A 27,698-nucleotide genomic window follows, 5' to 3' on the forward strand; every position below is an offset into this window, starting at 1 on the left:
AGACCAGCCCTTCTGGCACCAACAATCATGCCACGTTCAAAGTCACTCAAATCACCTTTCTTCCCCATACTGATGCTCGGTTTGAACTGCAGGAGATTGTCTTGACCATGTCTACATGCCTAAATGCACTGAGTTGCCGCCATGTGATTGGCTGCTTAGAAATTAAGTGTTAACGAGCAGTTGGACAGGTGTACCTAATAAAGTGGCCGGTGAGTGTATATGTCAGTGCAAGTTGCTTTCAGTTAAAACAGCTTAAACATGAATTTTAGTCTGGGACTCTCTTAAGCCTTGTCTGTGAAACCAGGAATAAGTCTGCTGAACTATGAAACAATTAAGCTGAACTTAATTGAGAAAAGCATGATAAACTCATCTGGATGGCAACAGAGCAAAAACAAATATTTATTTTTTCAACAATGGAAAAACCAAGCTGAAATATTTCATACTAATAAAGACACATTAGATATCTCACATTGACCTTTTCTAAAAGCAAAGTGCTGAGTGTGCAGTTCAGCCCCCTGTCATTTAAGTTCAACCCAACAAACAATTCTCTTCCTCAGGCAAAGGGCCCCGAGTGTGTGTGTGTGTGAGCGAGTGTGTTCATGTGTCTGCATGAGTGAGCATAATATACTGTAATTAATCACAATGCACCCTGTTTGACTCCAGAGAAATGAGAGATGTCTGGTGCTGTCTATGTCTCCACATGCTCAGCCTGTTCAAGGACTTCTACAACTAATATGCATAATCATATTTGGATTTTTAATTTTGCTTACTTTGTTTAGGGTTTTGTCATTCCATGCTGCAATCTTTGAATTTAGTTTATTGTTTTGTAAAAATAGTGACATCTTTTCTCACTCTGATTCAATGAATATATGTGTCCAGCACATTGGACCCCATTCATGAAACACAAACAGAATGTGAACAGATTGTATTCAATTTAATGCAAGAATTTGCATTGGAATGGTTGCATGAACAATGACATTTCTTCTGCATGAATGAAGTCCACTGACTGTATTTTATATGGCTGGGGCACAGAAGGCCTGACCTGATAGCACTTGACTCCTGCACAATCCTTATCAACTATGCCGACACAATTTGTCCTGCTATGGACCGCTGGCTTAATCTGGGGAGAAACATGACAAAATGATTGGGGGGAGAAAACAGCTCAATGGAAAATCTCTGCATCTGCAGAAGCTATCTGTGCAATTGGACAGAGTAAATGCCAGAAAGTTTGAAACATGTCATTGAATGTCAAAATCCCACCTTGTTCCGAGGGATAAGCATAGTAGAAGAAACGTCAAAGAATATGTCAACAACTTTTCATGTAAAAAGAGATAAGCTCCAATTCGTTTCTTGACTTAAGACACATTTTTTAAAATCAAAGATCAGTTGCCTCATGTTGGGGTATAAGCAAAATGTCAAAGAAATATTTTAGAAAATAATGCCTATCAAAGAAGGACACATCATGCACAATGAAAACTATCTATACACCTTTAATCCTTTTATAATATAGCACTTTATTGCACAATTAAAAATCATTACTACGAGAATTTTTGTAATTTTAGATTCATTATTTTAGGTACAACAATAATTATTCTCATATCCCAGAGCTGTTTCTGAGGTATGCAAGCAGAACTTTTCAAATGTTTGCAAAAATGTTAGTTGTTAAAATATTATACTTTCTATTAGATTAGATTTCCAATGCTACTGTACAGTCTGTATGAGTCCTTATGTATCTACGTTCATACTTGAGACTGTCTTACTGTCAGCATTTTCTCACACCATTGTTTTGTTTGCTTAAAAAATTAAAAAAGATATAGGCTAATATTCACATGATAGAATAAGTATTTTCAAAACAATTTTTATAAGTAAAATGTCAGTACTGTAAATATATGAGGCCAAAAAAAATCGTCATCAGCTAACTTTGTTAGTTATTATGAGAGAAATTTATTGAGAATAAAATTTAATTATTTACTGTATCACTATCAGGTAAATTTGTAGTATAGTATTTGTATATAGTACTATATACGTACTATTGTATATAGTAATTACCACAATTATTAGCATTTTATTGTGTAAATATTTTATATCACAGCTAATGTCATGAGCTTCATTCGTCCATAACTGCGTGTTGAAAATACATGATGGCATCACAGTTTGGAGATTTGTTGAGGGTGAGTCACGTTGTTGGACACCGGTCGACCCCAGAGCCTGAGTCTGCTGACCCCTCCGTCAGGAGCTATGACCAGGCGCACGTGAGTCACAGGCCCACAATGCACCACAGACTCCTCAGAAAAGAAATGCCTGTGGTGTGCCTTCAGCTAGATGAGGAAGATTGTGATCACATTTACAGAGAACAAAAAGGAATAAAGTTGAAGATGAAGGCAAATGAAATTTGTGCAATTCATACTTTTTGAGGAGGAAGGACAATTCTCCACTTGTGGCTTTTGTCTGAGCGCCACTGGTTAAGAATTAAATTGTTCTCCTCATCTGGGGTCAAACTGCAGGCCTCGATCTTGCAGGAGTCTGGAAAATTCCCTAAGACAATAGTTGTTTTTTAAAGCACATTTCAAGCTTAAAGTTAAAAAGTTTCGAAGGTTTGGGGTCAGTAAGATTTTTTTAAATGTTTTTAAAATAAAGACTCTTATGCTAGCCAAATACCAAACCAAATATTATTACAATTTAAAATAACTATTTTGTATTTTAATGTATTTGAAAATGTATTTATTCATGTGATGGCAAAGCTGAATTTTCAGAAATCATTCTAATATGCTGGTTTGGTGGTCAAGAAACATTTCTATTACCAATGTTGAAAACAGTTGCGGTGCTTAATATTTTTGTGGAAACCGTGCTACATTTCTTTCAGGACTTATTTTATGAATAGAAAGTGCAAATGTCATTTAATATGGAAAACATTTAGACAGAAAATGCAATAAAAATATATATATATATTTAATACTTCTAGTACCTTTAAAATGGTTGGTATCTAGCTCAATTTTGCTTATGATACCAGGATGTCCTAGTCTGAGAATAGCCCACTCACAGCCTGGTACCTGCAATATGCCTTTCTCATCCACCTGAAAAGCAATATATGGGACCTGTGTGGGGATGGGAATAACTGATATCTATGTTTCCTAAAATGACAAGACTGCTTTTACCCTTAAAATTGTGGGCCGATCCAGGCGTCTGGCTGTCTCCCACCCGTCTCCCATGTTTTCACCTCTCCCTAGGGCTATGGAGAAGCACACATTCAGACAAGCACAAAGTACTGATCTAGATCTCAAAATCTCTATTTTATTCCATAATCTTCTGCATACAATAATTAAATAGACCGTAACTTATTTATTGGGAAGTTTAGTATTCATACAAATAAAGTATGGCTTGTTTTTTTTATGATATGCCTGATTAAAGGCACACTATGCAAGATTTTAACCTTAATATAACAGCTTTGTCATGAGCAAAGTCATAGTAGGGCGAATCATCCTGGTAGTAAAGCTGGGGGGGGGGACGCTGCCAGAAAAATCAGCAATGCAAGTTTGAGAGAGACGCCCCTGACAAATCTCGCAAAAATTACGAAATGCTTTATGGCAACGACGTCACACACATCAACAACAACACGTGAAGTCACACGATAGGCAACTTTACTATTATAAACCATCGTCACCATCGTTACCATCGTCAATAGTTCAGTGGACTGCAATATAAGTGGAGTTACGGTTATTTACGACAGTGCAAGTACACTAGGGGTCGCTGTTTCACAAAAACATCAGAGCTGCATAGTGTGGCTTTCAAAGCAGAGATTGCATTTTAGATGTTTCTTTTGGCTCAACTGAAAAAATAAAAAAACAAAAAACAAAAACAAAACATAATGCCTCTTTAAAATGTTTCTCAACTTGCCAGCCCAGACAGCAACATAGTTTCGGCCCAGATGTGTGGAATCCACGTGTACCTGATGTGGGCCGTATCTGGGCCAACTCAATGGTGCTGTCTGGGAGTCCAAAGAATTACTCACCAATCATATTGCGTGGGTGACCGTAGTGGGCATCGCTGTAGCCTACGCATACGCCTCCATTAACCAGAGCAACAAGATCCACTAGGTCTTGGCCAGGTACAGTGGACCAGTCCTTCTTCCCAACGCCATAAACTTTCAGCCTTGCAATGCCGCCATCTGCAAAAATCAAACAAAAAAATTAAAGCTGAAATTTTTATTTTTTAATATGCAGAAACAACTATAAGTAGGTTGATATTCCAGAAAAAGTGTAAGCACTAGCAAAATATTGCTCTGTTTGTTGAAGTATCCGAACCAGCCCAACACAAACTCATTGGCTCAACCAACAGAGAGCAACAGTCAATACAGAATATAAAGTCTATATAAACGTTAAATACATTGTTTCTATATAGAGTCAACATCAAATGGATATTTCTCCATTGTTTTACATTCAATTATGTTATTCCCATAAATGTGGTTTATGGGGTTCTTTTCCCTCATTAAAGAAATTAGGTACTTATTCTTGTACCTTTTGTCTCTTTGTAAAGATTTTCAAATACTTTTATGCTTCAAATCTAAGTTTGTCATTTTGTGCTTCATCTCATAGCAGGTTCATAGCTTATTACATTTAGACATTTTTGTTTTAAACCCTGTGGGAATAATACTTACGGGACCAAGACTACTGAAAAAAGTAGCACTTTAAATTATGGTTCAGTTGAGGACTAACAGTTTGGCCGCAATGGCAGGCAGGGGGGAATGCTTTTATATTTATTTTCTGTTTGGTGACGCAATTACAAATGACAAACTTCAGCTTTGATTCAGAGCTACAATTCTTTCAACAATTCATAGTAAATAAAACACAACATAAAAAATCTGGAAAAAGCACATACTCTCCAGTTTTAAGGTCTTATATAAATAAAACGTTAATATTTTATTATCATTTTACAAGCTTTCATTTCTATTCATTTTACAAAAAAAAAATAAAAAATGGCTCTAGATGTTGCTCCATTGTAGCATCTCCCCCCAGGCATTTTTTTTTATTATTATTATGAATGATCACATTCTCTGTTTTGTAACTTTTTAAAATTGCATCAAATGATTAATGTTGCTGAACATATATTACCTGGATATATGTTGAGGCGGATATGGGTAACTCTGTGTGGATAGGTGACACTCAGGTAGTTGTGGCATGTATCAGAGTAACCCGGCTTCATCTCTGTCATCGGGACAATCTCCTTCCAGCTGTCTGAGTTCAGCTGTTCAACAAAAATTCAGACTGAGTTCTGTTCCCTCTGACTGCAGATTTTATGTATGATCTAGCACACTAGACGATATTTTACACCTTTGCCACAGCTTCAAACTGGCTTGGGGAAGCTGCCATGCCTGTACGATCTCCTTCAAGAGTGAACAATGGAATCTGATCTGATTTAGAAGTGACATATATTAGATAATCAAGTTAACCTTAAACGTGGTCCTTTAACGTATACTTGCAGCCTCAGGCGACGACCATAGACACCTACCAAGACAGGCCACTTGAATGGAGACGTATGGGCCATAGTTCCCCGTGAAGAACGAAGTGTCCACATCAAAGCCATGAATAATTCCTGGAACTCCTAACTGTACAATGCACCAGTCGTGACCTTTAACACAAGATGAGAGACACATGCATCTTTCATGAGATAACTAAATATGTTGTAAGTACGGACAGAGCACTCTTTGAGATTGCAAAACATGCCCTGAAAGCCTGGTCAGATGAGGAAGCATCTCAGTGTTGCAGTACATCTTTCTCACATGAGTTCATTTCACAGATCTTCAGAGACACTGAATGGATGATAGAGGGATGTAGCCTGCAGCTATTTTACTCTAACTCATCCAGGTTCAATTGAACTCACTCTCATTAGAGAGAAATGAGGAACACACAGAGCCCTATTTCAGTTTTACAGTGAACTTTGATTTGTGAAAATGGACTAATACCTGGAATTCTTTTCCTCCGGGTTTCCCAGCCATCCATCCATTTCCCATATTCAGTAAACGCTGAGGCTATGAATTCTGGAGGGTCTCGCTTCAGGTCATTTTAGAACAACATTTTTAACATCAGATCATTCTAGAAAAGTTTGAATACATGAATATTACGAGTACACATAAAAGGACTACCTTCAATAGATTTCTGGCAGGGGCAAACCACTCATCTGTGGCAAAAATCACCTTTAATGACAACGTTAGTACTTAGCAAATGCAATATAACCAAGAACATCCGCATATTTAAAATCTCATAAAATATGACATTGTTTATTATATTTAAAATGCAAAAATGCTGTTCACCTTTCCTCCAGCTGTTTCACATGCGAGGTTGTTGAACTGCAGGAAATGTGGCTGACTGCTGGCCGCCTTCTGTATGGGTCGATTTGCCATGTTTGTGCGAATTAGATTTGAGCTAATTTTGTTTCAAATTCAATTCTTGTTTGACATTACAATGACCTAAAAAGAGGACGGTAGAGAAGTGCTAACTCGCTTCGATATTATAGACTGACTGATAATATTTAACTAACTCCTCTCTAGCCTAAAACAGAGCGAAGTCCATAATTATGATCAACAGCGGTCACGTTGAATATTCTGAAAGTACAAAATGGATTATTAAATACAATCGCGAGTCATATGTAGCAACTGGAGTAACAGCAATAAGCAGGTATTTTCTAAAAGTTAAAATCTCCGTTTAAACAAACCTACACGTGTATGCACATATTTATGCAAATGTTGTATGGTTTCGAACAGACTGGAACATTGCAACCACAAGAAGTGGCATTACAAGTTTTGGGGAAAGTTGTATAACTTATCTTTTTTTTTTTTTTTTAAATCACAGTACTTTATTTTCAGTACAATGTAAAACAAATAACCCTGTTTATTTGTATAGTATATGACCCCACTGGAAATTAACAAACCAAGGTTAGCCTGGATTTACAAATTGAGCCCGTTTTATATATAAATAAAGGAGTAACAATCACCTGTGACATTGGACAAACAAAACAATTCATCAATATTAAAGCTGCAGTCGGTAACTTTTTTGGGGTTAAAAATTACCCAAAATAAGTATTTGAGAAAATAGATAACCAGCCAGTGTTAAAAACGGTCTGCTTGCCTTAGCTCCATTCAAAGTGATAGGCTTGTAATGTTTTTAACCTCAGTGGTACTAGTTGATTTCCGAGGGAAATTCGAACATGTATCTGCGTCACTACGTCACATCAGTACACAAAGGAGTCTCTGCTAGTATTCTATATGGAGTCATTATGTCACATCTGTACAGATAAAAGAGTCTCAGCTAATACAGGCTATATGCCATCACTGAAGAACTTCTGCCAAAATGGTCACCACCATAAATCACAGATGCACGCATAAGTTCCGCATTTGACGCAAGGATGCTCGTCTATTTCCGGTTGTGTAGATTAAAGCGGAGGAAAACCGGAGAAAACGAGATTATGGCAGAGTCTTCAATATTTACTGTCCTCCCGTCTTTGAAACGAAATGTACATACGTTTAGATGTAATTTTATATACAGTTATGTTTATTTGATATCATTTTAAAAAGAAGCATAAACACAACAAGGGGTGTCTGTTTTATCTGTTTTTGTGACTAACTTTTCATTAGTATAACCATGGAGTATAAAATTCAAAATAAATTCTTGCTATTGCATTGGACTCTATGATCGGCGGAAGTTATCGAGCATCCCTAATGCTTCACCGGAAATACCGCCGTGCATAGAGCCCATTAGGCCAGGAATAAGTTTGGGCACTATCAGATACTGATCATTGTGTTCTCCATAAGAATGGGGGCCAACACATGACACTGCAATCTGATAAACATTTATGTGCAAACAAGAGTGAAGTCATAGCAATCCTTACCAATTCAGAACACCATCTTTTTAAAGCCACAATGCTTTCATGAACTAACATCGTATACGATGACATATAGAAAACAAACAGAAGTCACTTAATGACTTGGTAAAAGAATTAAAAAGACAGGGGACATGACAGTAAACAAATTTATTTTGTCATCTGCACTTTACAGTTGGAACTCCGGGAATTCAAATATCACATCCTTGCCTGTAAGCTTCTTGTAGACACCAGAGAAGGTCTCAACCTGAAACAACAACCACAAATTAGCTAAAAATGAATATTCAGTGAAAAGACTGAACAGGAAATTGTGACAGTCACTTATAAATTGAAATGTAGAGCACTGAAAATAAAACTAGACGATAGCCTACTAATTGATGGGTTTTTCAAAAGGTAAACATCTCCAGTTAAAGTCAAGGATAAAAAACAATCACAGAACGATTATTTGCCTGATAATTCATCACAAATCCCAAAATAGAAACTCAATTTGAACAATTAATAGTGTGCACTGCATGGTTTACCTCCCCAGTAACGGCCCAAAGGGCTCTGGGAAGATGTAGGAATATACAGGACGCCGTCCACACCAGCCAGAGGCCGGGGACAAGCTTGCTATCCAACGTCATGGAACGGGACTGTACGTCATAGCACCGAAGTGCTGCGCTCCCTTACGCCACACGGACAGAGCCACATGAGAGCCATCTCACAGGATGTCCACGTTGGGTTACTGCATTTAAGAAGAGTAGTACTCACTTTGTGTTCAACATTGTTTTGCTGTGCCTTGTCGAGGTGGACCTTGATGAGCCTGCTGCTGTCCAGTTTCACACGAATCCTCTTGCCAACAATTTCGCTGGGGAAGACCAGGTCCTCAAGGATAGCATCATGCACATTAGTCAGAGTTCGGCTAAAGGAGAAGACAGATTAAACGGACAAGTTTAGTGTTCATCTACTAAACATTAGGTTCATGTCACTTAAAAACATGAAACATGCTAAATATAACAGATTTGGATGTGCACTGCATGGTTTACCTCCCCAGTAACGGCCCAAAGGGCTCTGGGAAGATGTAGGAATATACAGGACGCCGTCCACACCAGCCAGAGGCCGGGGACAAGCTTGTTATCCAACGTCGTGGAACGGGACTGTACGTCATAGCACCAAAGTGCTGCGCTCCCTTACGCCACACGGACAGAGCCACATGAGAGCCATCTCACAGGATGTCCACGTTGGGTTACGACACACTAACAAGGCCAATCAGCCTAACTATGACATGGTAGGCAAATTCACACTGAGAAAGCAAGCACTACTAACCCTGACTCCGCAAACACAGCTTCCAAAATGCAACAAGACGACATTTACCTCCTGGGACGCTTCTGCTTGTTTTTTGTGCGGCTTTTCCTTGTAGGTTTAGGCAGGATTCTCCTCTGAAAAAAAAAATCAAGATTAAAACCATTAATTTGGTTGTCAACATGGCAACTCTTAAGCAACATCACATTATTGTGCCTCTAAAAGGCATGTGCACTGCATGGTTTACCTCCCCAGTAACGGCCCAAAGGGCTCTGGGAAGATGTAGGAATATACAGGACGCCGTCCACACCAGCCAGAGGCCGGGGACAAGCTTGCTATTCAACGTCGTGGAACGGGACTGTACGTCACGGCACCGAAGTGCTGCGCTCCCTTACGCCACACGGACAGAGCCACATGAGAGCCATCTCACAGGATGTCCACGTTGGTAAATCAAAAAAAAATCACACTAAAGCCGCATTTCCACTGCACACGACGATATTGGCATACGATTGTCGCATTTCACCCCCTATTGTCACTCGCGTGAAACTTTGAAAATGGTAGTAAGGTAACCGTTACCCTCGGATATTCACAATTGTAAAATTAATGTTTTTAATGAATAAAATGCATGAATGAATAGACACAAAAACCAAAATGACCCTAAATACGTCTAAAAATAAACATAAGATTTTATAGAGCTAATCAATATAAATGTTGATTTAATCATTACAAAATATTTTTTCTGCCATAATTAACTGATATAGTACAGAAATAGAGTTTACAGAATAACAATAGAGTTAAACTATGGGCAATTTTAGTATCTTCATGCTCAGTTGATTAGAATACAACCAGTCACAAAAGGTCTATACGCAAAAGTTCCGATATTTCAATGGATCCAAAGCTTAATCGGATTCGAATTCTCCACATACGCATGTGATCAGAACTCCCCGCACGACTCTCCATTGGAAATAATGTCCAGTCTGACAGCTGTCGTGTACAGTGGAAAGGCAGCTTAAGGCTAAAAATCATGTTAAAGGCAAAGTTTGAGGACCCCATGAAATGATTTGACAAGTGTTATCGGGTCCAGTGCCAACCCTGTGCAATTGAAACAGGATGGTTGGCAGGATATAAAATGGCTTCACCTTTTAGAAATATCCAATAGGGCAGCGAAAGGTAAAAATGATCATTTTACATCTAAAGAGCATTTGATTTGGACAAATTAATTTTAACATAAAACACCTGCATAACGTGACTGGAAAAACCTGATTTTTACTCGAGAGCACCAGATTGGACATTTCATTTTTAGTTGTCCAGTCAAACTTCACGAGTACAAACAATTTTTAGCTCTGAAGAGCATTTGAATGTTAACATCTCAATGTGTAGATTCACACTAGCAAACAATGGCCTCAAAAGAACAGACATGGACTCAAAGCCACAAGTTTAATTTGGATTTAATGAGCAACTCTAAAATACAACAATCAAAAATACAGAAGTACAGCACAGCTAACAACGTTCTACATTCAAAATCAAATGCTTAAAGGACAAGTCTTACCTGTGCGATGAACACCACATGCTTGCCGCTGAATTTCTTTTCCAGCTCACGCACGAGCCTCACCTGGATCTTCTGGAAGGACTTCAGCTGGGGCACCGGCACAAAGATGATGATGGCTTTCCTGCTACCACCAACCTCAATTTCCTGCAAGAGAGAAAGAGAATGAATAGTGTGAACAGGCACACAACAACGCATAAATCTACAAAAGACAACCTAGAATTCACCAAGTTTTACTTTACAGTGGAGGGCATGTGCACTGCATGGTTTACCTCCCCAGTAACGGCCCAAAGGGCTCTGGAAAGATGTAGGAATATACAGGACGCCGTCCACACCAGCCAGAGGCCGGGGACAAGCTTGCTATCCAACGTCGTGGAACGGGACTGTACGTCATAGCACCAAAGTGCTGCGCTCCCTTACGCCACATGGACAGAGCCACATGAGAGCCATCTCACAGGATGTCCACGTTGGTTATGTCATATCAGTTCAAACAGCTATTTATTGTACTATGCTGTAGCTGAACTATTGCAATGGTAATCCAAAAAGAATGAACCCAAGTTTTTACCTTAGCGGCAGTGATGTGGAGCTCCCTCAGCTGAGCCTTCAAATCAGAGTTCATCTCCAGCTCAAGAAGGGCCTGCATGAGACAGACTGAAGTTTATCATAAGAACAGTCGAAAAGGAGGATACAGATGCTTGCATATCATTTTTTTTTTTTAATCACGAGTTGCTGAATTATACCTGGGAAATGCCAGACTCAAACTCATCTGGCTTTTCGCCATTTGGCTTTACTATTTTCGCACTGGTACTGAACATGGCCTGTGTCTGAAAAACAGAAACAAACTTGTAAGAATACAAACACGACAGCATAGAGTAAAGCAAGATTATTTCACCTAAGAAGATGGTGTTCACTAACCCTCACTTTGCTCCAAACCTAAACTCATAATTCAATAACTATCTTAATTTACTTACACTCTTCTCACAACTTAAACGTACATAAAATGTAGGCTCAGGTCGTCAGGTGATTATATTACGCATATTTCATTTTATGGTACACAGATGAAAGTCACGGGTTTAGAAAAACATGAAAGGTTATTATAATTAAATTATTTAGCTAACTAGCCTTTAAAAGTGACAATCTAATGCGTCTGTAAAGATAAGCAAGGTGACATGCTATTCATAAGAACCTATAATTAAATAAATTAACGTAAAACGTCTCGGCAATTAATCGAATTATTAATATCTAATTGAAAATTAATTACGATTGTTTTAAGCAATTCACCAGCTAGGCGGCAACCGTTAAGAAAAACAATTTCTACTAGCTCCAAGTGTGTTCTTAGCATGCCGTTAGCATTGACAAGCTAGCACAGAATCACAACATATACATCACAAGTTTAATTCTATGACAAATATTACTCTTAAATATATGGTATTTTACTTCATAGAGGCATTTTCGGGCATATTACAACACCACATGGGCCGCAGTGATACTGTAGTACAGACACGTCTGCTAGCACATCTTAAATTTATAAATTACGGTTTCTAAAATAGCCATCCATTGTCTTGTATACTCGCATCTAACGCATCTCAGTGAAAACATCATATAAAGCTCATGCGTGGAGGTAAATATTACTTATTTTCGACATTTTAAATTGATATCCATTTAGCGGGGCACATTCAGTAGACTCACCTCTATCAACGACGGCCTGGGAAGAGGCCGTATTCTCGCGAGAGGCCGGTAAAAGCATGTTGGTGTGTTGCATGATGGGAAATGTAATCATCCTCCTTGACTGCAGAGGGTGCCCGTTCTTCTTATTTATCATTTTGTGGAAAGGAAAAGTTGCAATATATTTTTAATTTTATTAACTGTATTATAAATAAATAGTTTCAGGGATTCTGTCTAGTTTTTTCAAACTGACTTGCTATATATGCGGAAGTTTAAAAACCACATGTCTAATGTTTTACAGTTTTCCTCTCAAATGGACTTCCATTGTAAAAGTTCGACTCATTTACTTTTTTGGAATAATTTAAACAACCTACAGGATTTACTACAAAGATCCGCCGTTCATAAGCCATTTCTTACTGTAACGTTACATGTGAGTCATTCGTTCGTAGTAGTGTGCCGCGTGCATAGACAGTAATAGAAAGTAAAAGGCAGGTAAAATTTGTTTAGGAATTGAGAATTGAGCTACGCTGACGCGCAGAATGTTCGTGGTTCAAAAAAGAATCGGCTCATAAGAGTCATATGGTTTAAAATCGGGCTGTACCATAGGGGCTGTACTGAATGTTTTCAACTCACTAAAATGAAATATCTCTCTACGAGTGGCATCTACATAATAATATTGCTCTGAATGCCCACTTTTAATAAGACCGAGGCCATGTAACTCAATGTTTTTATTGCTGTTTTTGTATTATTTTTTATTTCAGTGTTGTCTCCTTCCTTCTTGTAATATGTCCACCACTCTCCACTTCAATTGGTGGCGGTAACGCACCATGAACTGGATTAGGTTATAATGTAAGAAGAAGATGCTATGGTCGTAAAGACTGAAAAGCGTTTTGTCAGCTGACTGTTAACGTGGATGGGAGCAGTGCACATTCTGTGGAGGTTTTGCCAGCGAAACGAAAGTCAAAACCGTTGGATCCATAAGCATTTTTTTTTTTTTGAAAGACTTTGTCAGGTTATTTTTATGGTTATTGTCATCTCCAAATGCCACGACTAAAGGATATTGTAATGTTTACTCTGCTCTAAGCAGAGACTATGTTGAGATTGCCTGGGTTTTTTAATGTTGTGCGCAGGACTCTCTGTAACGCCGCAGAAGAGATGGGCAAGAAAGGAACATTTTTCTACGCTGTGAGGAAAGGTTTTAAAACAGGAGTGTACCAAACATGGTGAACAGGGAGCTATTTGACGATTTTCTGTACTTATGAACGCTTCTTGTTGCATTGCATGACCACGCATTATTTCTCTCCTAAAGGGAGGAATGTAAACATCAGGTGGACAAGTTTCCCTACGCAAGTTATAAGAAGTTTGCCTCTGAAAAGGATGCTTGGGCCTTTGTGAGGAGCCAATCGGCAGCATCATCTTTTGAGAGACCAACAGGTAATATCAAAGATGTTATACACCTTTTTAAAGATCTGCCATAATGATGCATCATCAATATTTCAGGTGTACAGGGGAAAATAAACAGGAGGGAGAGGGGTAAAATGTGCCTCTATTTGTGTAATGTGATATAACCATACATTGAGAGAGGGCCATCATACAGCATCCTTCCTGAAACAGGTTTTTTTTTTACTTTGTTTTTTACTAAAGATTAGCCATATGAATTTAAGCATACATGTAAGACAATACCATTACGTTTTATATATATATATATATATATATATATATATATATATAAATCTTTTATTCATATATTCCAATTATTTTATTGTTTATTGCTAGTTTTCGATTAGAAAGATGTGTTTGTAAATAGTTTTTATCTCATATGTTCAAGTTTTGTATTTGAACCCCAATTATAAGAGACCGTTTACCTCTAATATGTGCCATGTTGTATCACTGGATCATATTTCTATTGCTTATATTTCTTATGTTATAGAATTTCAGTTGATAGAAGATGTCCCAAGTTCTGTAATTAAGTTTTTAATTAAATACATTTATTTGTGCCTATATGTCATCTTATGTAAAGTTGTAGCACAGCTTACCCCACTCATTTTCATCTTATTTCTTATAGCTGGTCAGTTTCTTTGGTGTGTGTGTTGTGTTCTGTTTTTTTTAAACCAATTTAAACACCTTTTTTTGCCTTCATTAGTTTTTTAAATGGCATAACTAATGACTTGTTCCATGGGGTCTCTTAATAAATATGAGGCCATAAAATCTGCTAAATGCTTATCTATTTATTGATGAGCTGCTACACTGTACTCTAAAGCAAGGGATTGACTTTATTTTTTGTTTGCATTTAAGGATGTGACTATAAGGTCCTGCCTTCTAGAAATGTGCCTGATTCCTCAACGGCTGTACCCCTTGGAAGTAAAAGATCCCATGAGGACTCTGAAGATGAGGGACCTTCCTGTCCAAAACGAGTGAAACTCGTTGAGGACCCACTGCCAAAGACGGCTGCAGTCAGTAGTGATGGATTTACCTATATGGGTAATTATTGTGTGTACTATAGCCTTGTTGGAGATAATGGACATTTTAAATTTAAATCAAAACAGATTTAGTAGACCAATATTAAAGGCACAATATGCAGGATTTTTTGCCACCAGGGGTCGCTAACATCTAATAATAACAAAGGTGTATTCTGTATATTGATGATGTATATTCCACGTTAAGCTAAAATATGGATGAGTGAATACATTGATGCTTTTAACATGACTGTGGTGTGAAGCAGGGTGAGATTGCTAATGAGAGATGTATACTAGCGCCACACACAACGCAAGTCCCACGGATATAAAAGAATAAGTCACCCCTGCTCACACGGCTCATTTCCTTGGTTAAAATTGCAATTTTCTCACAATTTACAAATAGTTGGAGACATTTGGGATATTTTATGTAATCAACTAAATTAAACTGGGATGTGGTGGAACGAGAGCTTCGTGCCCTGGATGTGCATCCCACAAATCTCCATCAACTGCAAGATGCTATCCTATCAATATGGGCCAACATTTCTAAAGAATGCTTTCAGCACCTTGTTGAATCAATGCCACGTAGAATTAAGGCAGTTCTGAAGGCAAAAGGGGGTCAAACACAGTATTAGTATGGTGTTCCTAATAATCCTTTAGGTGAGTGAATATTACATTGGCCTACTGGTTTTTGGATATTTTACTGCAAAAATCCTACATATTGTACCTTTAACGTTGTAAGTTTTACCATACTGTAGTTAAATGAAATGGGCTACTTTTTGCTGGGGTTTTTTTCAGGTGATTCTGTAGTGGTGTACACGGATGGATGTTGCTCCGCCAATGGAAGAAAAGGAGCGCGTGCAGGAATTGGTGTATATTGGGGTCGTGATCATCCACTGTAAGTCATCTGTGATGAATGGCATTCTGGAAAACCAAAAAGTGCAACTTAAGACAACAGTGCTTTCATATCCAGTGTTCAACAAATAATTATAGTTTTAGTTACAAATAATTATAGTTTTTAGTAGTTCTAGTTACATTTTATAGATATATTATATATATACCAGTGTGTGTGTGTGTGTGTTTGTGTATATAAAATGTATATATTATTATTATTATTATTAAATAAATGCTTTAATTGTTTGAACTTTTCATTCTATTCTCAGTAATGTGGCTGAGAGGCTTTCAGGAAGGCAAACCAACCAAAGAGCAGAATTACAGGTACAAATTGTGAGGTGGTCACAAACAGAGTTCTTTCTTATACCCTGTTATCGATAACTGTATCATTAAACATTTAATCACAGGCTGCATGCAAGGCACTCGAGCAGGCCAGAGAAATGAATTTTAAAAAGATTGTGCTATACACAGACAGCAAGTTCACCATTAATGGTATGCACTCTCTACTTTTCTGTTCAAAATCTTGGTAAAATGTCTGGTCAAGAATCAGTGTAGTACTGTTGTATGTATGTATGTACTGTATGCATGCATGTATATGTTAAATTATTTTTTTTCTTTCCAAAGGCATCACAAGTTGGGTAAAGACCTGGAAGTCTAATGGCTGGAGACTTAAAAGTGGTGGGGTCATAATAAACAAGGAAGACTTCCAAAAGCTGGATAAACTAAATGCAGACCTTGAGGTCGTATGGGTATGTTTTATCTGTACAATATGGCATCTGCTATTCTGTGTGCATAACTGGTGCTTGTCAAGCATGTTCTCCAAACCGTAGTGTATAAACATTCTTTTAGCATGTAAATGTGCAGCTGTAGACTTTCTCAGTCCATCAATTTTGATAAACGCGCAATGAGAGATGTCTTGCATCTCTTTGAATCATTTTTGCTAAAGCTGATATTTCAGATGATTAAAGGGTTAGTTCACCCAACAATTCAAATTCATTCATTAATCACTCACCCTCATTCCTAATGAGTCGTTCCTAACCCGTAAGAGCTTTGTTTATCTTCAGAACGCAAATTAAGATATTTTTTATGAAATCTAATGGCTCCGTATTGGCCAGCTCCTCCATCAGCACCACACACATCCGCCATGGTTACAGTGAACACACCAATGTAATGTACTTTTGATTAAAATTAATAATTTGCTGGATAACTTTAGTTGCACTCTACAATCAAACATGAGCACAGTGTCGGATAAAATATTTAAATTCTGGAGTCCAGCTCCAACAACATGAAATCAATATAATAAATCTAATTTTCTTCTATGCCATAACTTTAATTGAGAAGTTGATAGAGACCTGCGGGCTATTTGTTTTTTTGAAGGATCAATTGTGTTTGTATTATATCATGCATTTCTGTGGTACAAACATTTTTAGGACTCTCATTACAGCACTAAACATCTGAACCCTTCTGCTCGTTCTCCAATCTTGTCATCAGTGCTTGGCATTATACAATGATAAATAAAACAAATTCATGGCATAGCCAGTAAAATTTCTCTCTCTCTCAGTGAATATCTCTTATTCTTCATTTCTAGATGCATGTACCAGGTCATGCTGGGTACACAGGCAATGAGGAGGCAGACAGACTATCCAGGGTGGGAGCAGCAAAGCCCCCATGTTAGCACACTGTTGTCACATTCATTGTATAATGATGTTTTATGTGCCTAGGCTGTGGCTCTAGTTTCTTTATCCTTGATGGCTAATGCACTTTTTCTTATTTTGATCTTGTTTTGCTAGTGTTGTGATGTTGCAAACAACACTTGAAACAAGTTTTCTTATTTTCTGAAGAGTGAGGCCTATCTAAAATGTTTGTTTTTGATTGTTCTGTCAATTAAATTGTCATGTTCCCGAGATTGATTCCTGGTACTTATTTTTCCATCTCAGACAGCCGTATTGCCCATAAGCACTTAGGACATTTTTTTGGGTGCATTACAAGTGATAAAAATAATTGTAGTGACTGTGCCGCTGTTAGTTTCCAACATGACTAATGTTGTACCACGGTAATGTATTATTGATCCTTATCTTTGAATGTTTCATCTTGCTCTTTTCATAAATGTGTTTTCAGTTGAAAAATCGTCATTACTTCAAGTTCAAAATGCACTAATGCTGAAATGCCTCCACATCAACAGCAGGTGTCACTGCAGCTCATGCTGAACACTTGATGGTCTAGATCTTTACAAAAAACAAGCTTTGCTGTTACTGTTAGATATTAGCAAGTCTTTCCTTTCTTCACTTTGGTTATTTAAAGTACATGATGGTTATATTAATTAAATTGTTTTTAGTATTTTTCCAGATACCTGGGGACAGCGTCATCCCATTCCATCAAATTGTTTTACACAGGATTTCTAAACTTTCCAGGAATATTTTGCCCAAAAATGTAACTTTTTACTTATCCCCATGCATGTTCCAAATCTGCATGACTTCACAGTCACTATACAATGAAAGACATGTTTATGGGCCTCAAAGTTTATCCATCAAAAAAAAAAAAAAAAGGTGTTCTTTGTGTCCTTGTGTTCTGCAGGGATGGAAAATGTATGGAATAACATAAGAGTGAGTATGACAGAATTTTAATTTGAGTGAACTAATCTTTAACATTGAACAGTGAAAGCCTGTTGTCCATGTTCAAGGTTCCAGAAATTCTCTCTTGGTGTTGTCGTTTCTTTCCTCAAGCTTTAATTATAACTGTCCTGTCCGATTTTCTGCTTTAAGCCTGTGTCTAGACGGAAGCCTTGAGTGTTGTCTTAAATACAGATAAGCTGCACAGCAGGCTGAGAAGGAGTGGAGGCATCTACTCTTTTATGAAATAAACAGAGGTGAGAATCTCAACACAAGGGCCTCAGTGCGGTCCGTCCTGACCTTCGCTTGCAGGACTCGGCTCCTTTGAATTCCCGCTGAGATCCAAGACCTTCAGAGCGGGATTTACGGACAACAGTTATAGGTCAGGAGACTCAGATTGTCCTTGCCTGGTGAAAACAAGGAGGATTTAGTGTTCGTAACCTTTCACAGCTTTAGGGTTCTTGAGCCTACCTTGTACAGCAGATTCTCAGATGTCTAATGGAAGTCTTATTTTGGGATCCGAAGCTGAAAACGGTCCTCAAACCTAATAGAGAATGTAGATTAGCTCGTTTTGTAATATTTAGGGAAGTTGGTTGTTTCACCTGGTAACGTTTAGATCTCATCTGAAAGCTGTTTGATAATCAGACACAGTGATAATTCATTATTGAGGGAAGGAGGAGGCACACCCCCCAAAAAAAACACCCCATCATTACAGCACATCTGGTCTCTGCTCTCTTCAAAAACCATGTCACAGCTGACTCGGGCCCTCAAATCTGGAAGGAAGTGTAGGGGAATTTCCACTAATGAATCCAACAATCGCACGATGAGGGCTCTTTGTGCAGGGACTTCAATGGAAACCACATTCGGAGCAGACACAGCGAGTCACAATCAAAGCCGTTACCACGGGAGCAAAGCTGCAGCTTGTAACCGAACAGACATCTGTTTCCATGACAGCTGTCTGGAACGGCATCAGCCTAACTAACTGCTGCCTCAGAACTAGTCTGACTGTTTGATATCTCTTGCGATAAAGACAGAGAAGATTCTGTCACATCCCCTCGCAGCTTCTCGTTGTGATGCGCTAATGCGAAGAGAGAAGTTTGCATTTGTGTTTATTTTGTTCTTCTTTGAAGCTGCTGGAATCAGAGGTTGCAAAATAGTGGAAAGGAGAAGAAACACCCAAGAAGTAAACATATGGAGCGAACTACCCCGGTGAGCTCGACGGAAGCATCTTCAGAGCGACTGAGCTTCTGCGAAGGGTAGCTACAATAAAGACAAACAACTTAAATACAAGTTCAGCAGAAACGACAACATTTGTGGCATAATGTTGATTAGCCTACTACATTCGTTTCCACTCTTCTTTTCTTTTAAAAGAAAAACATCTGAGTTGAGGACAACGGTGAGAGGAACTTGCAATGGAAGTGAAAGGGGTCAATCTGTCCCTTACATAAATTAACCATGGTTTAACTACAAATAAAACCACAAAACAATGGTTACCACAAATGAATCATTAACCCTTGCTGCACCAAGTATTAAGTAACCTTAGTTTAAATGTGATATTTGAAGTAAAACTGAGTATACCAATGGTAATCGATCCAGCAAAAAAACATGGTTACTACACCATGGTTAATTTTCATAAGGGATAAACATTGAAATACTTATTGTTTCTATATAAGTCACCAGACATGTGCACCATGCACCAACAATACGCATTGCATTTAGTATGATTTTTTTTGTTGTTGAAATTATTAAATTCACATGCATTTATTATCTATGTATCTTAAAGGGATAGTTCACTTTGAAAATAATTTTTGATATGTTTTAGCTTACCTCAAGGGCATCCAAGATGTAGGTGTCTTTGTGTCCACAGCATTTTCAATTTTGACATTTTTCGGTCAAACTGGTGTTGTCTGTCAGTCATATAATGCAGTTCCACCTCAAAGAGCATGCACAGAGAAGTCAAAATTAAACATGATTTAATGACTCGTGAATGTAAGTACACACTGATGGCCTAAGACACGAAACGAGCGGTTTGAGATTTTGAGATTTGAGATCTTTATTTTGAACATGTAAATAATAAATAAAAATACAATTATTAATCAATGAAACAAGGAACTTTCCAGTACTTGAAGAAAAAAAAAAACAACCCTCTATTTACATGTGCAAAAAGGAGTAGGAAGACGTAAAACTTATGTACTCCTACCCCCTTATACCATATTTAAACAAATACCTAAAAAAAGAAAAAAAAATCTAAATAAGTAATCAATCTATAATCCATGAAAGTATTGATTCAGAAGTTCTATACACATAAGGATGTTTCCCGATACATGACAATATTTATACTACGGGTTTATTCAATATAAGCTCAAGTTAACACTGTGTTTCTCTGTAACTCTGGAATATAATTTCTTTGAACATCTTTTTAAAATGAATTATGTTTGGACATTGCTTAAATTCATTATTTAGATTATTCCACAACTTAACACCACAGACAGACAAACAGAAACTTTTCCTAGTTGTTCGATAACTGGTAGTCTTGAAGTTTGACCTTCCCCTTAAGTCGTAACACCCCTCTCTTTCCGAAAACCTTTTCTGTATACTGCCAGGCAATAAATTTTTCCTAACCTTAAACATAAATATTGCTGTTTGAAATTCTATTAGATTAATTAGTTTTAGTGCTTTAGACTGTAAAAATAATGTGTTGGTGTGTTCCAAATATCCTGTGTTATGAATAATTCTAATTGCACTTTTTTGAAGCATAAATAAGGATTGCAATGAATTTTGATATGTGTTACCCCAAACCTCTACACAGTAATTTAAATACGGTAACACGAGTGAACAGTACAAAATGTGGAGTGATCTGCAATTTAGATTGTGCTTAGCTTTAGCCAATACCGAGATACTTCTAGACAGTTTTGTTTGGATATGTTTAATGTGAGATTTCCAGCAAATCCTGTCGTCTATAATCACTCCAAGGAATTTCATTTCATGTAGGCTACTCGTTCTATTTTTACACCCTCGATCTGTAGCTGAACTTGATTGTTTGACTTACAATTACCAAATATCATGAATTTAGTTTTGCTAAAATTTAAAGATAACTTATTAGTGTAAAACCACTGTTTTATTTAGTATGAATTCTGAAGTGATTAAGTCCAGGAGTTGCTGTAAATTCTGACCCGAAATAAAGATGTTTGTGTCGTCAGCAAATAATACAAATTTGAGTAGTTCAGATACTTTACATATGTCATGTATGTAGAGAATGAATAATTTAGGTCCCAGCACTGACCCCTTTAAATACATATCGATGATGATATTTACCCGCGTGATGTAGACGCGCGAGAGATCACTTCCGCGTCACGTCTGGACTCTGGAGACGGTTCAGAATCAGTTCGGTTCAGTTGGACATCTGATTCAGATCAGCTCGACGGCTGTTAACAAGAGGTAAACAACGTTTCGTGTCTTACTTACATTTACGAGTCATTAAATCATGTTTAATTTTGACTTCTCTGTGCATGCTCTTTGAGGTGGACCCCCTAAAACTGCATTATATGACTGACGGACAACACCGGTTTGACTGAAAAATGGCAAAATTGAAAATACTGTGGAAACAAAGACACCTACATCTTGGATGCTCTTGAGGTAAGCTAAAACATATCAACAATTAATTTCAAAGTGAACTAACTTATCCCTTTAATGATCTTATAGTGATCAATTCATCCATTCATAGATTCATAGACTGTTTTTTTTTTTTTTGTTTGTTTTTTAATCAGAGTGTAATTTTAAATCACAATGTCATAATCTAATCTTCTGGTCCTAGCAGAGAAACCCCTTAGAGTAACTCTAATTTTTTTTCTTTTTAAATTTAACATATTTCAATATTTAGCTTGTGCTATCTTTCTTTAAAAGGGAGATGACTTGGTTTGATAATTTGAATGAAATAATATTCAAGAGAATATGCATTCAGATCTGCCTCTATTCAATACCAATGGGTTGAACCAAGTACCATCCAGTACTTTTTTAAAAATTCTTCTATGATCCATTTTACTCAGGTGTGATCTGCTTCACAATATGGAAGATTTACTTGATCTTTCGCTACTTCGCTTTGTCGTGAATTCCATAAATTGGTAAGATTTGCTTGTATTGTAACTGCCTCACTCTAACCTCCATTTTTGCTTTGAAAACGAGGGACGAGTCAAAATGATGCAGTGATGTTTTGTCAAATGAGCTTAACTTGTACTGATCCCCAAATATTCCTTTTTAATAAGCCGGTATTTCTGCATGGTTTAGATGCCGCCTGGTGATCTGCTGTTTGCAAGGGCAAGGCCTTCCCGCAGAGAGTGGCTTGACAAGGTGAGCTCCAGCACTGCGGCACTCTGCAGCTTTCGTTCTTGTTCTCTCTCGCTTCACCCTCCCTATCTCTCAGACAGTACACCTGCTTAGGAGCTCTCCCAAACCCTCACTACTCTGAAATACCACATAGCATGGTCTTATATGCACATCAAAACACAAAGTCCTTGACCCAAATAGTGCAGATGGCCATGCTCCGAACTGCCACTTAAAATCAGTGAGCTCAGGAGAGTCTGCCGTGACGTCTGGCCTTCAGGCTGCCTCAGACTGTGTGTGTGTATGAGTCTGACTCATCAAGCTACCAGAGAACTCAATTTAATCCCACAGCAGGAGAATCATTCTCTTAAAGCTGAAAGTTCCCCACCACGTGCTCGCTCATGTACCTCCTCGCACATAACGAAAGCGAGTCGGTCGTGCTGGATTTTTAATGGCACATTTGTCAAGCAGCTACCGAGCAATATTTCCAGCAATAGTAATGGAGAGAAAAACAAAAGGAACATCTGTGGCTCTGTCATCCTTACTTGCACAAAAAGTTTTTGGATCGTTAAGAAAATCCTTCCTTTCTTTTTTGCCTTCTTTCTCTCTTTCTTTCTGTTGGTCTGTTTCACAAATGTCTGAATGTCATTTTGTTACACATCACAAGAATATACCAAAGCAAATGGCGTCTGTAAAAATATTAAATTCACTTAAAATATTTTTGTGCAGTTTGACCTGACTATATAAATTTAGCAATAATATTCATACACGTGCCTTAAGTTTCTAGATACTTTTTAGGACTGTATATACTTTATATATGGTATATTTTGCAATCAAGCAGAAATTTGTTTGGAAATGTTTATTAAAAATAATTGTAGTGGTATTTTATAAACATTTTCGGAGCAATCCACCTCACTTGGTGGTGTAATAACTACCTGAGTCCTCACCTTCATGAGGCTGCCAGTCAGATTTGGCGTGATTTTAGCTGCCCTTGACCATGAGACGAGATACCACAGAGAGGAAAAGACAGAGAGTTAGAGAGAGAATGGTAGCGGGGGTGACAAGGTGAAGAGCAAATGATGCCATTAAAGGCAACAGCTGCTTGCTGAAGCAGGGGCTGGACTGGTCAACCCTGCCACCCATAATGATAACAAGGTCAGTGGGGTCACACTGCTCAGCATCCTATCACCCCGCTCCCCCATCCATCAGATTTCCTACCTCTAATTATGCAGCCGCTTTCTAACCAAGCATGAGATATTATTACACTGAGACGAGACCCCCCCCCCCATCCTTAGATGCATAATGAGTCGTCTGTGAAGGGAGGCAGATCGTGACGACAGCCAAACGCAGCATCACTGAGATGGCGCAGCATTATAGCATCTCTTTTTCAAGCTCAGAAATGCACCAGCATGAGCTCGTGAAGATAATTCATCCTCATAAACTAGTTCAGTTCATTGTCCTAAAACCCAAAAGAGAAAATTGAAATTCGCATGGGTTTTTAGGGACCTAAGAAATACAATGGTATCCGATTCAGAAAGCATGTAATACAGGGCCTGTCCAAATACCCACTCAATCTTAGCACTTGACCACTTGTCTACTTCCATTACGTATTTCGAGAATTTGACTAAAGTGTTCAAGTGTGTGTGAAGACTGCCAATGTTTTCATTTTCACTTCATTTTCAAATGTTTTACAAACTACATACAATCGCTGCAGTCTCTGCACCAATAAAATGCGCAACACTATTTTACAAACAAAATATTATTTAACATCTAATTAATTAAACTTACACCGGAAAGTTTTCCCGGACATGATGCTGGGCACGTAAGTTTCTGAACGTGATGAATAATGGGATACACTTTAGCCTCAAAGACCGCCCCGAAGCAGTATTAGAGATAGTGTGGACGCACTTTTTCATTTCCTGTCTTGAGCACGCACTTCAGGTCTCAAGTGGCCAAGACCGCAAGTGTGGGTATTTGGACAGGCTCAACTACTTCCATGTAGTCCTAGCATCTAGTAAGCAGCTTACTTTTAAAAGCATGATGTGACAGTTTCAAAATTCATGTTTTAGGTCTGACTGTGCGAGCCCGTTCTCATCCCAAAGCGCCATATAGGACGCTTTTGCAAAAGCGTAAATATCCAACGCACATGGCACCCGTTAACGTGAAATGAGACGCAGATATATTTGGGCAGAAGGCGCCCCCTAGTGGTCTAACCCTTACCCTACACCATACCTAAACTTAACCATAACCGAAGCATCTCATTAGACGTTAAAGGGTGCCATGTGCGTTGGATATTTACGCTTTTGCAAAAGCGTCCTATATGGCGCTTTGGGATGAGAATGCGTTAGACTGTGCATAATTCAAGTCTTTTGAAGGGATAGCTCCTTCAAGGGATATGTCAGTCACCATTTACTCACTTACAGGTATGTCATTCCAAACCTGTATGAATTTCTTTCTTCTGTGGAACATTTAGAAAATGTCTCAATGTTTTTTGCCCATAGAGTGTTGATTGGACCCCATTGGCTTTCATTGTAAGGGGAAAACTGTTAAAACATTCTTCAAATTATTTTCTTCTAAAAGCCCTTTTGAAATTCCCTTCCTGAATTAGCCTTCCTGATTGACACAAGACACAGAATATGTCAATTATAATCTGTCTGAAACGGAAGCTTTTGTGATTTGCTGAAGTTTAGATGTAGACAAACAGATAGGCACTAGGCAGAACAGCTTATTTTTTAACCCAATTGGCTTTATGCACAGCTGCATTACTTCCTGAACTTAAGCCAGCTCCTTTGTTTCCTGTCTGCCATAATTGGCCATGCTTGATTAATTCAGGTGTGTCTGATTGTTGTTGCCGTGACTACTGAGGTCAGGCACATCTGAACTAATCAATTTGTCCAATAATGGCAGACAGGAAACAAAGGAGCTGGCTTAAGATCAGGAAGTAGTGCAGCTGTGCATAAAGCCAATTGTTAGGAGTGGGACATGTGAATTTGCATGAGGAACACTGTGTTGTATTAAACACTGAGTCGCGCTCATGCTCCTCCCATGGCACCTGAGGGGCTTTAGAAAATAAAATCATAATTGCCACAATCAGCTCATGAACATGGGTTACCTCCATGCCCACAGCTCTGGTAGAGTCCCATGTTTAATCTTAATGAGCGTGAGATGCAGGCAGACACACAGTGGGGCGCAGGGCCCTGCTGAGCACCAGGGTATTAGCAGAAAAGAGACGGAGATAGCGAACAGCAAGATACAGCAGTGGAAGCATGCAAAAACATGCAAAAAAAAAAAAGATGAGAGCATAAGATTTTTCATGTTTGAGGGCTCAGAATATAGTTGCAAGAAAAGGGCTCTGCTGGACAGGAAGCATCAATTGACAAAAAAATCCACAGATATTTGAATACTCTGGAGAAATACGTTGTAGTTGATGACTTTGTTTTGTTTTCCTTTAATATTACCTAGCATTTCCACAATATTTGTAGGCCTGTCTAATTATGTTAATTATTGATTTAGCTGTGAGATCTCTATGACCAAAAGTATGTGTTTAGCTGTTAACCTTCTAAATTACAGGTTTGTTTTTCCAGAACATTCTTACCAATACACAATACGACTTTCTAGAGAATGATGTGTTTACGATGTGTTGCCTGTTGCCTATTTCTACCTCTGAGTGATTTTTTTTTTATTACAGTTGTAAAAAATTATGATTTATTAGAATTGTGACAACTTTTTCCTCATAATTGCAAATTTATTTTTTATTTCAAAACATCTTACATCTTTATTTCTAGTTGTGACATTATATCATATATTACCTCACAATAACTTTATATCTGACAGTTGCAACTATATTTCTCACACGTGCAAACTTTGTCACTATTTCTCATAAGTGTGATTTATGATATGGATGTAGATGGTAGAGAGCTGTATATGCTAACATAAGAACCAGACATTTATTTAAAATGTATTTTAGCAGAACATGATATGATATTTGGTGCATTAACAGCTACTTTTGTTTTTAAGAAATTCATTTAAATTCAGATATTTGAATAAATGTATTGAATGCTGACCTTATATCCAAGATGGTTTGAAAATATACCCATTTCAAAAATGTAAATTGACCGATAATCAGTTCCAGGATAAATATTGTCCCTGAATAAAAGATACATGTTTAGATAAAAGAGGCGAGTAGAGCACAGCTGTATGGAGCATGTGGCTAATAGGGGATGTCTTGAAATTTGGGATCACAAGATCAGTGATGTGTATTAAATGTTTAAAATGTGTGGCTTGTCTGATTTGAGTCACTATAGAAAAACAACAGGCAATCTGGATGCAGCTGAGAACAGCACGATATGAGTGTAAAATGAGATGAGGAAGAGTGCTCTTGTGTACCCAAGCTGAGGGAGCCTTTCTGCACCATCACCATATTTTCCCCTCACTCTCACTACAAAAGACAAGAGGACAACAATTGTTTTTAGTTGTTCTCTAAGGTATTGCTTAAATTGAAAAAATCAACAGACCCAAACGTTGAAACTTGTTGACTCCTTTAAAGAGAGAGGACCTACAAAATTGGATGTACTGTATTTACCCTGAAGTCAGTTTTTTTTTCTTTTGCTATAGTTAACATGGTCCAGTTAGCATCTGTTGTTGTCATGCTATCTTATCCCTGTAGAATCCTATCACCTTTCCTTAAATAAAACGAGTCCACTAGCTAAAACAACTTTTTTACACACTGCTTGATTGGTAGTGAGTTTAATTTATAATGTAATGTAAAGCTTTAATGTAAATTTATTCGTATTCATGAAAATGTTAATTTGAACACTGATCTTTTAAAATGCATACACATTACATTACTAAAGCTAAAAATACTCAAAGTAAATATCTCCCTTTTTTTGTTTTCAGTTAGCCTACTGGCTTAGCATTGTGCTAACTAGTTATAAAATCTCTTAATTAGCTAGAACAAGATATCATGATAATGGGATATGTTTTTGATCAAGCATGTGGAAGGAAGATATAATTTTGCTAGATCTCCACTGATGGCCATTGAACTGAATTGCCATTTAT

The 27,698-nt window shown here is 37.8% G+C and overlaps 3 protein-coding genes and 4 non-coding genes across 10 annotated transcripts; 1 reads left to right on the forward strand and 6 right to left on the reverse strand.

Annotated features, from left to right (window-relative positions):
- Positions 1-371: 371 nt before the first annotated feature.
- On the reverse strand, positions 372-6,597 carry allc (allantoicase). 2 transcript variants are annotated; one of them, XM_089118664.1, is made up of 11 exons: positions 6,308-6,597; positions 6,140-6,190; positions 5,960-6,047; positions 5,506-5,625; positions 5,328-5,407; positions 5,109-5,241; positions 4,010-4,165; positions 3,156-3,229; positions 2,966-3,074; positions 2,408-2,535; positions 372-1,120 (listed from the first exon to the last, which is right to left on the reverse strand). In XM_089118664.1, exons 1-11 carry the CDS (start codon positions 6,395-6,397, stop codon positions 935-937), a joined length of 1,215 nt encoding a protein of 404 aa, XP_088974790.1. In that variant the 5' UTR covers positions 6,398-6,597; the 3' UTR covers positions 372-934. The 2 variants fall into 2 exon arrangements, with proteins under 2 accessions (XP_088974790.1, XP_039548465.2); XM_039692531.2 differs by lacking the exon at positions 372-1,120 and adding an exon at positions 1,475-2,318 and having other exon boundaries at positions 6,308-6,560.
- Positions 6,598-8,007: 1,410 nt separating this feature from the next.
- Positions 8,008-12,447, reverse strand: rps7 (ribosomal protein S7). Its single transcript, XM_039692532.2, has 7 exons — positions 12,389-12,447; positions 11,440-11,523; positions 11,265-11,336; positions 10,703-10,846; positions 9,226-9,290; positions 8,623-8,773; positions 8,008-8,119 (listed from the first exon to the last, which is right to left on the reverse strand). Exons 2-7 carry the CDS (start codon positions 11,512-11,514, stop codon positions 8,042-8,044), a joined length of 585 nt encoding a protein of 194 aa, XP_039548466.1. The 5' UTR covers positions 11,515-11,523; positions 12,389-12,447; the 3' UTR covers positions 8,008-8,041.
- Positions 8,372-8,592, reverse strand: LOC120494317 (small nucleolar RNA SNORA73 family). Its single transcript, XR_005625835.1, has one exon. It is a non-coding gene; the product is annotated as a small nucleolar RNA SNORA73 family (small nucleolar RNA).
- Positions 8,876-9,096, reverse strand: LOC120494314 (small nucleolar RNA SNORA73 family). The gene has a single exon (XR_005625832.1). It is a non-coding gene; the product is annotated as a small nucleolar RNA SNORA73 family (small nucleolar RNA).
- On the reverse strand, positions 9,379-9,599 carry LOC120494316 (small nucleolar RNA SNORA73 family). The gene has a single exon (XR_005625834.2). It is a non-coding gene; the product is annotated as a small nucleolar RNA SNORA73 family (small nucleolar RNA).
- On the reverse strand, positions 10,950-11,170 carry LOC120494315 (small nucleolar RNA SNORA73 family). The gene has a single exon (XR_005625833.2). It is a non-coding gene; the product is annotated as a small nucleolar RNA SNORA73 family (small nucleolar RNA).
- Positions 12,448-13,229: 782 nt separating the features above from the next.
- Positions 13,230-17,615, forward strand: rnaseh1 (ribonuclease H1). Of its 3 annotated transcripts, none has more exons than XM_039693412.2 (9): positions 13,230-13,376; positions 13,495-13,587; positions 13,674-13,798; positions 14,660-14,845; positions 15,616-15,715; positions 15,981-16,035; positions 16,119-16,203; positions 16,336-16,460; positions 17,300-17,615. In XM_039693412.2, exons 2-9 carry the CDS (start codon positions 13,520-13,522, stop codon positions 17,384-17,386), a joined length of 831 nt encoding a protein of 276 aa, XP_039549346.2. In that variant the 5' UTR covers positions 13,230-13,376; positions 13,495-13,519; the 3' UTR covers positions 17,387-17,615. The 3 variants fall into 3 exon arrangements, with proteins under 3 accessions (XP_039549346.2, XP_088974791.1, XP_039549345.2); XM_089118665.1 differs by having other exon boundaries at positions 13,237-13,388; XM_039693411.2 differs by having other exon boundaries at positions 13,238-13,587.
- The last annotated feature ends 10,083 nt before the right edge of the window (positions 17,616-27,698 follow it).

Source organism: Pimephales promelas, chromosome 13, assembly GCF_988280905.1.
Source record: "Pimephales promelas chromosome 13, fPimPro1.hap1.1, whole genome shotgun sequence".
NCBI lineage: Eukaryota > Metazoa > Chordata > Actinopteri > Cypriniformes > Leuciscidae > Pimephales > Pimephales promelas.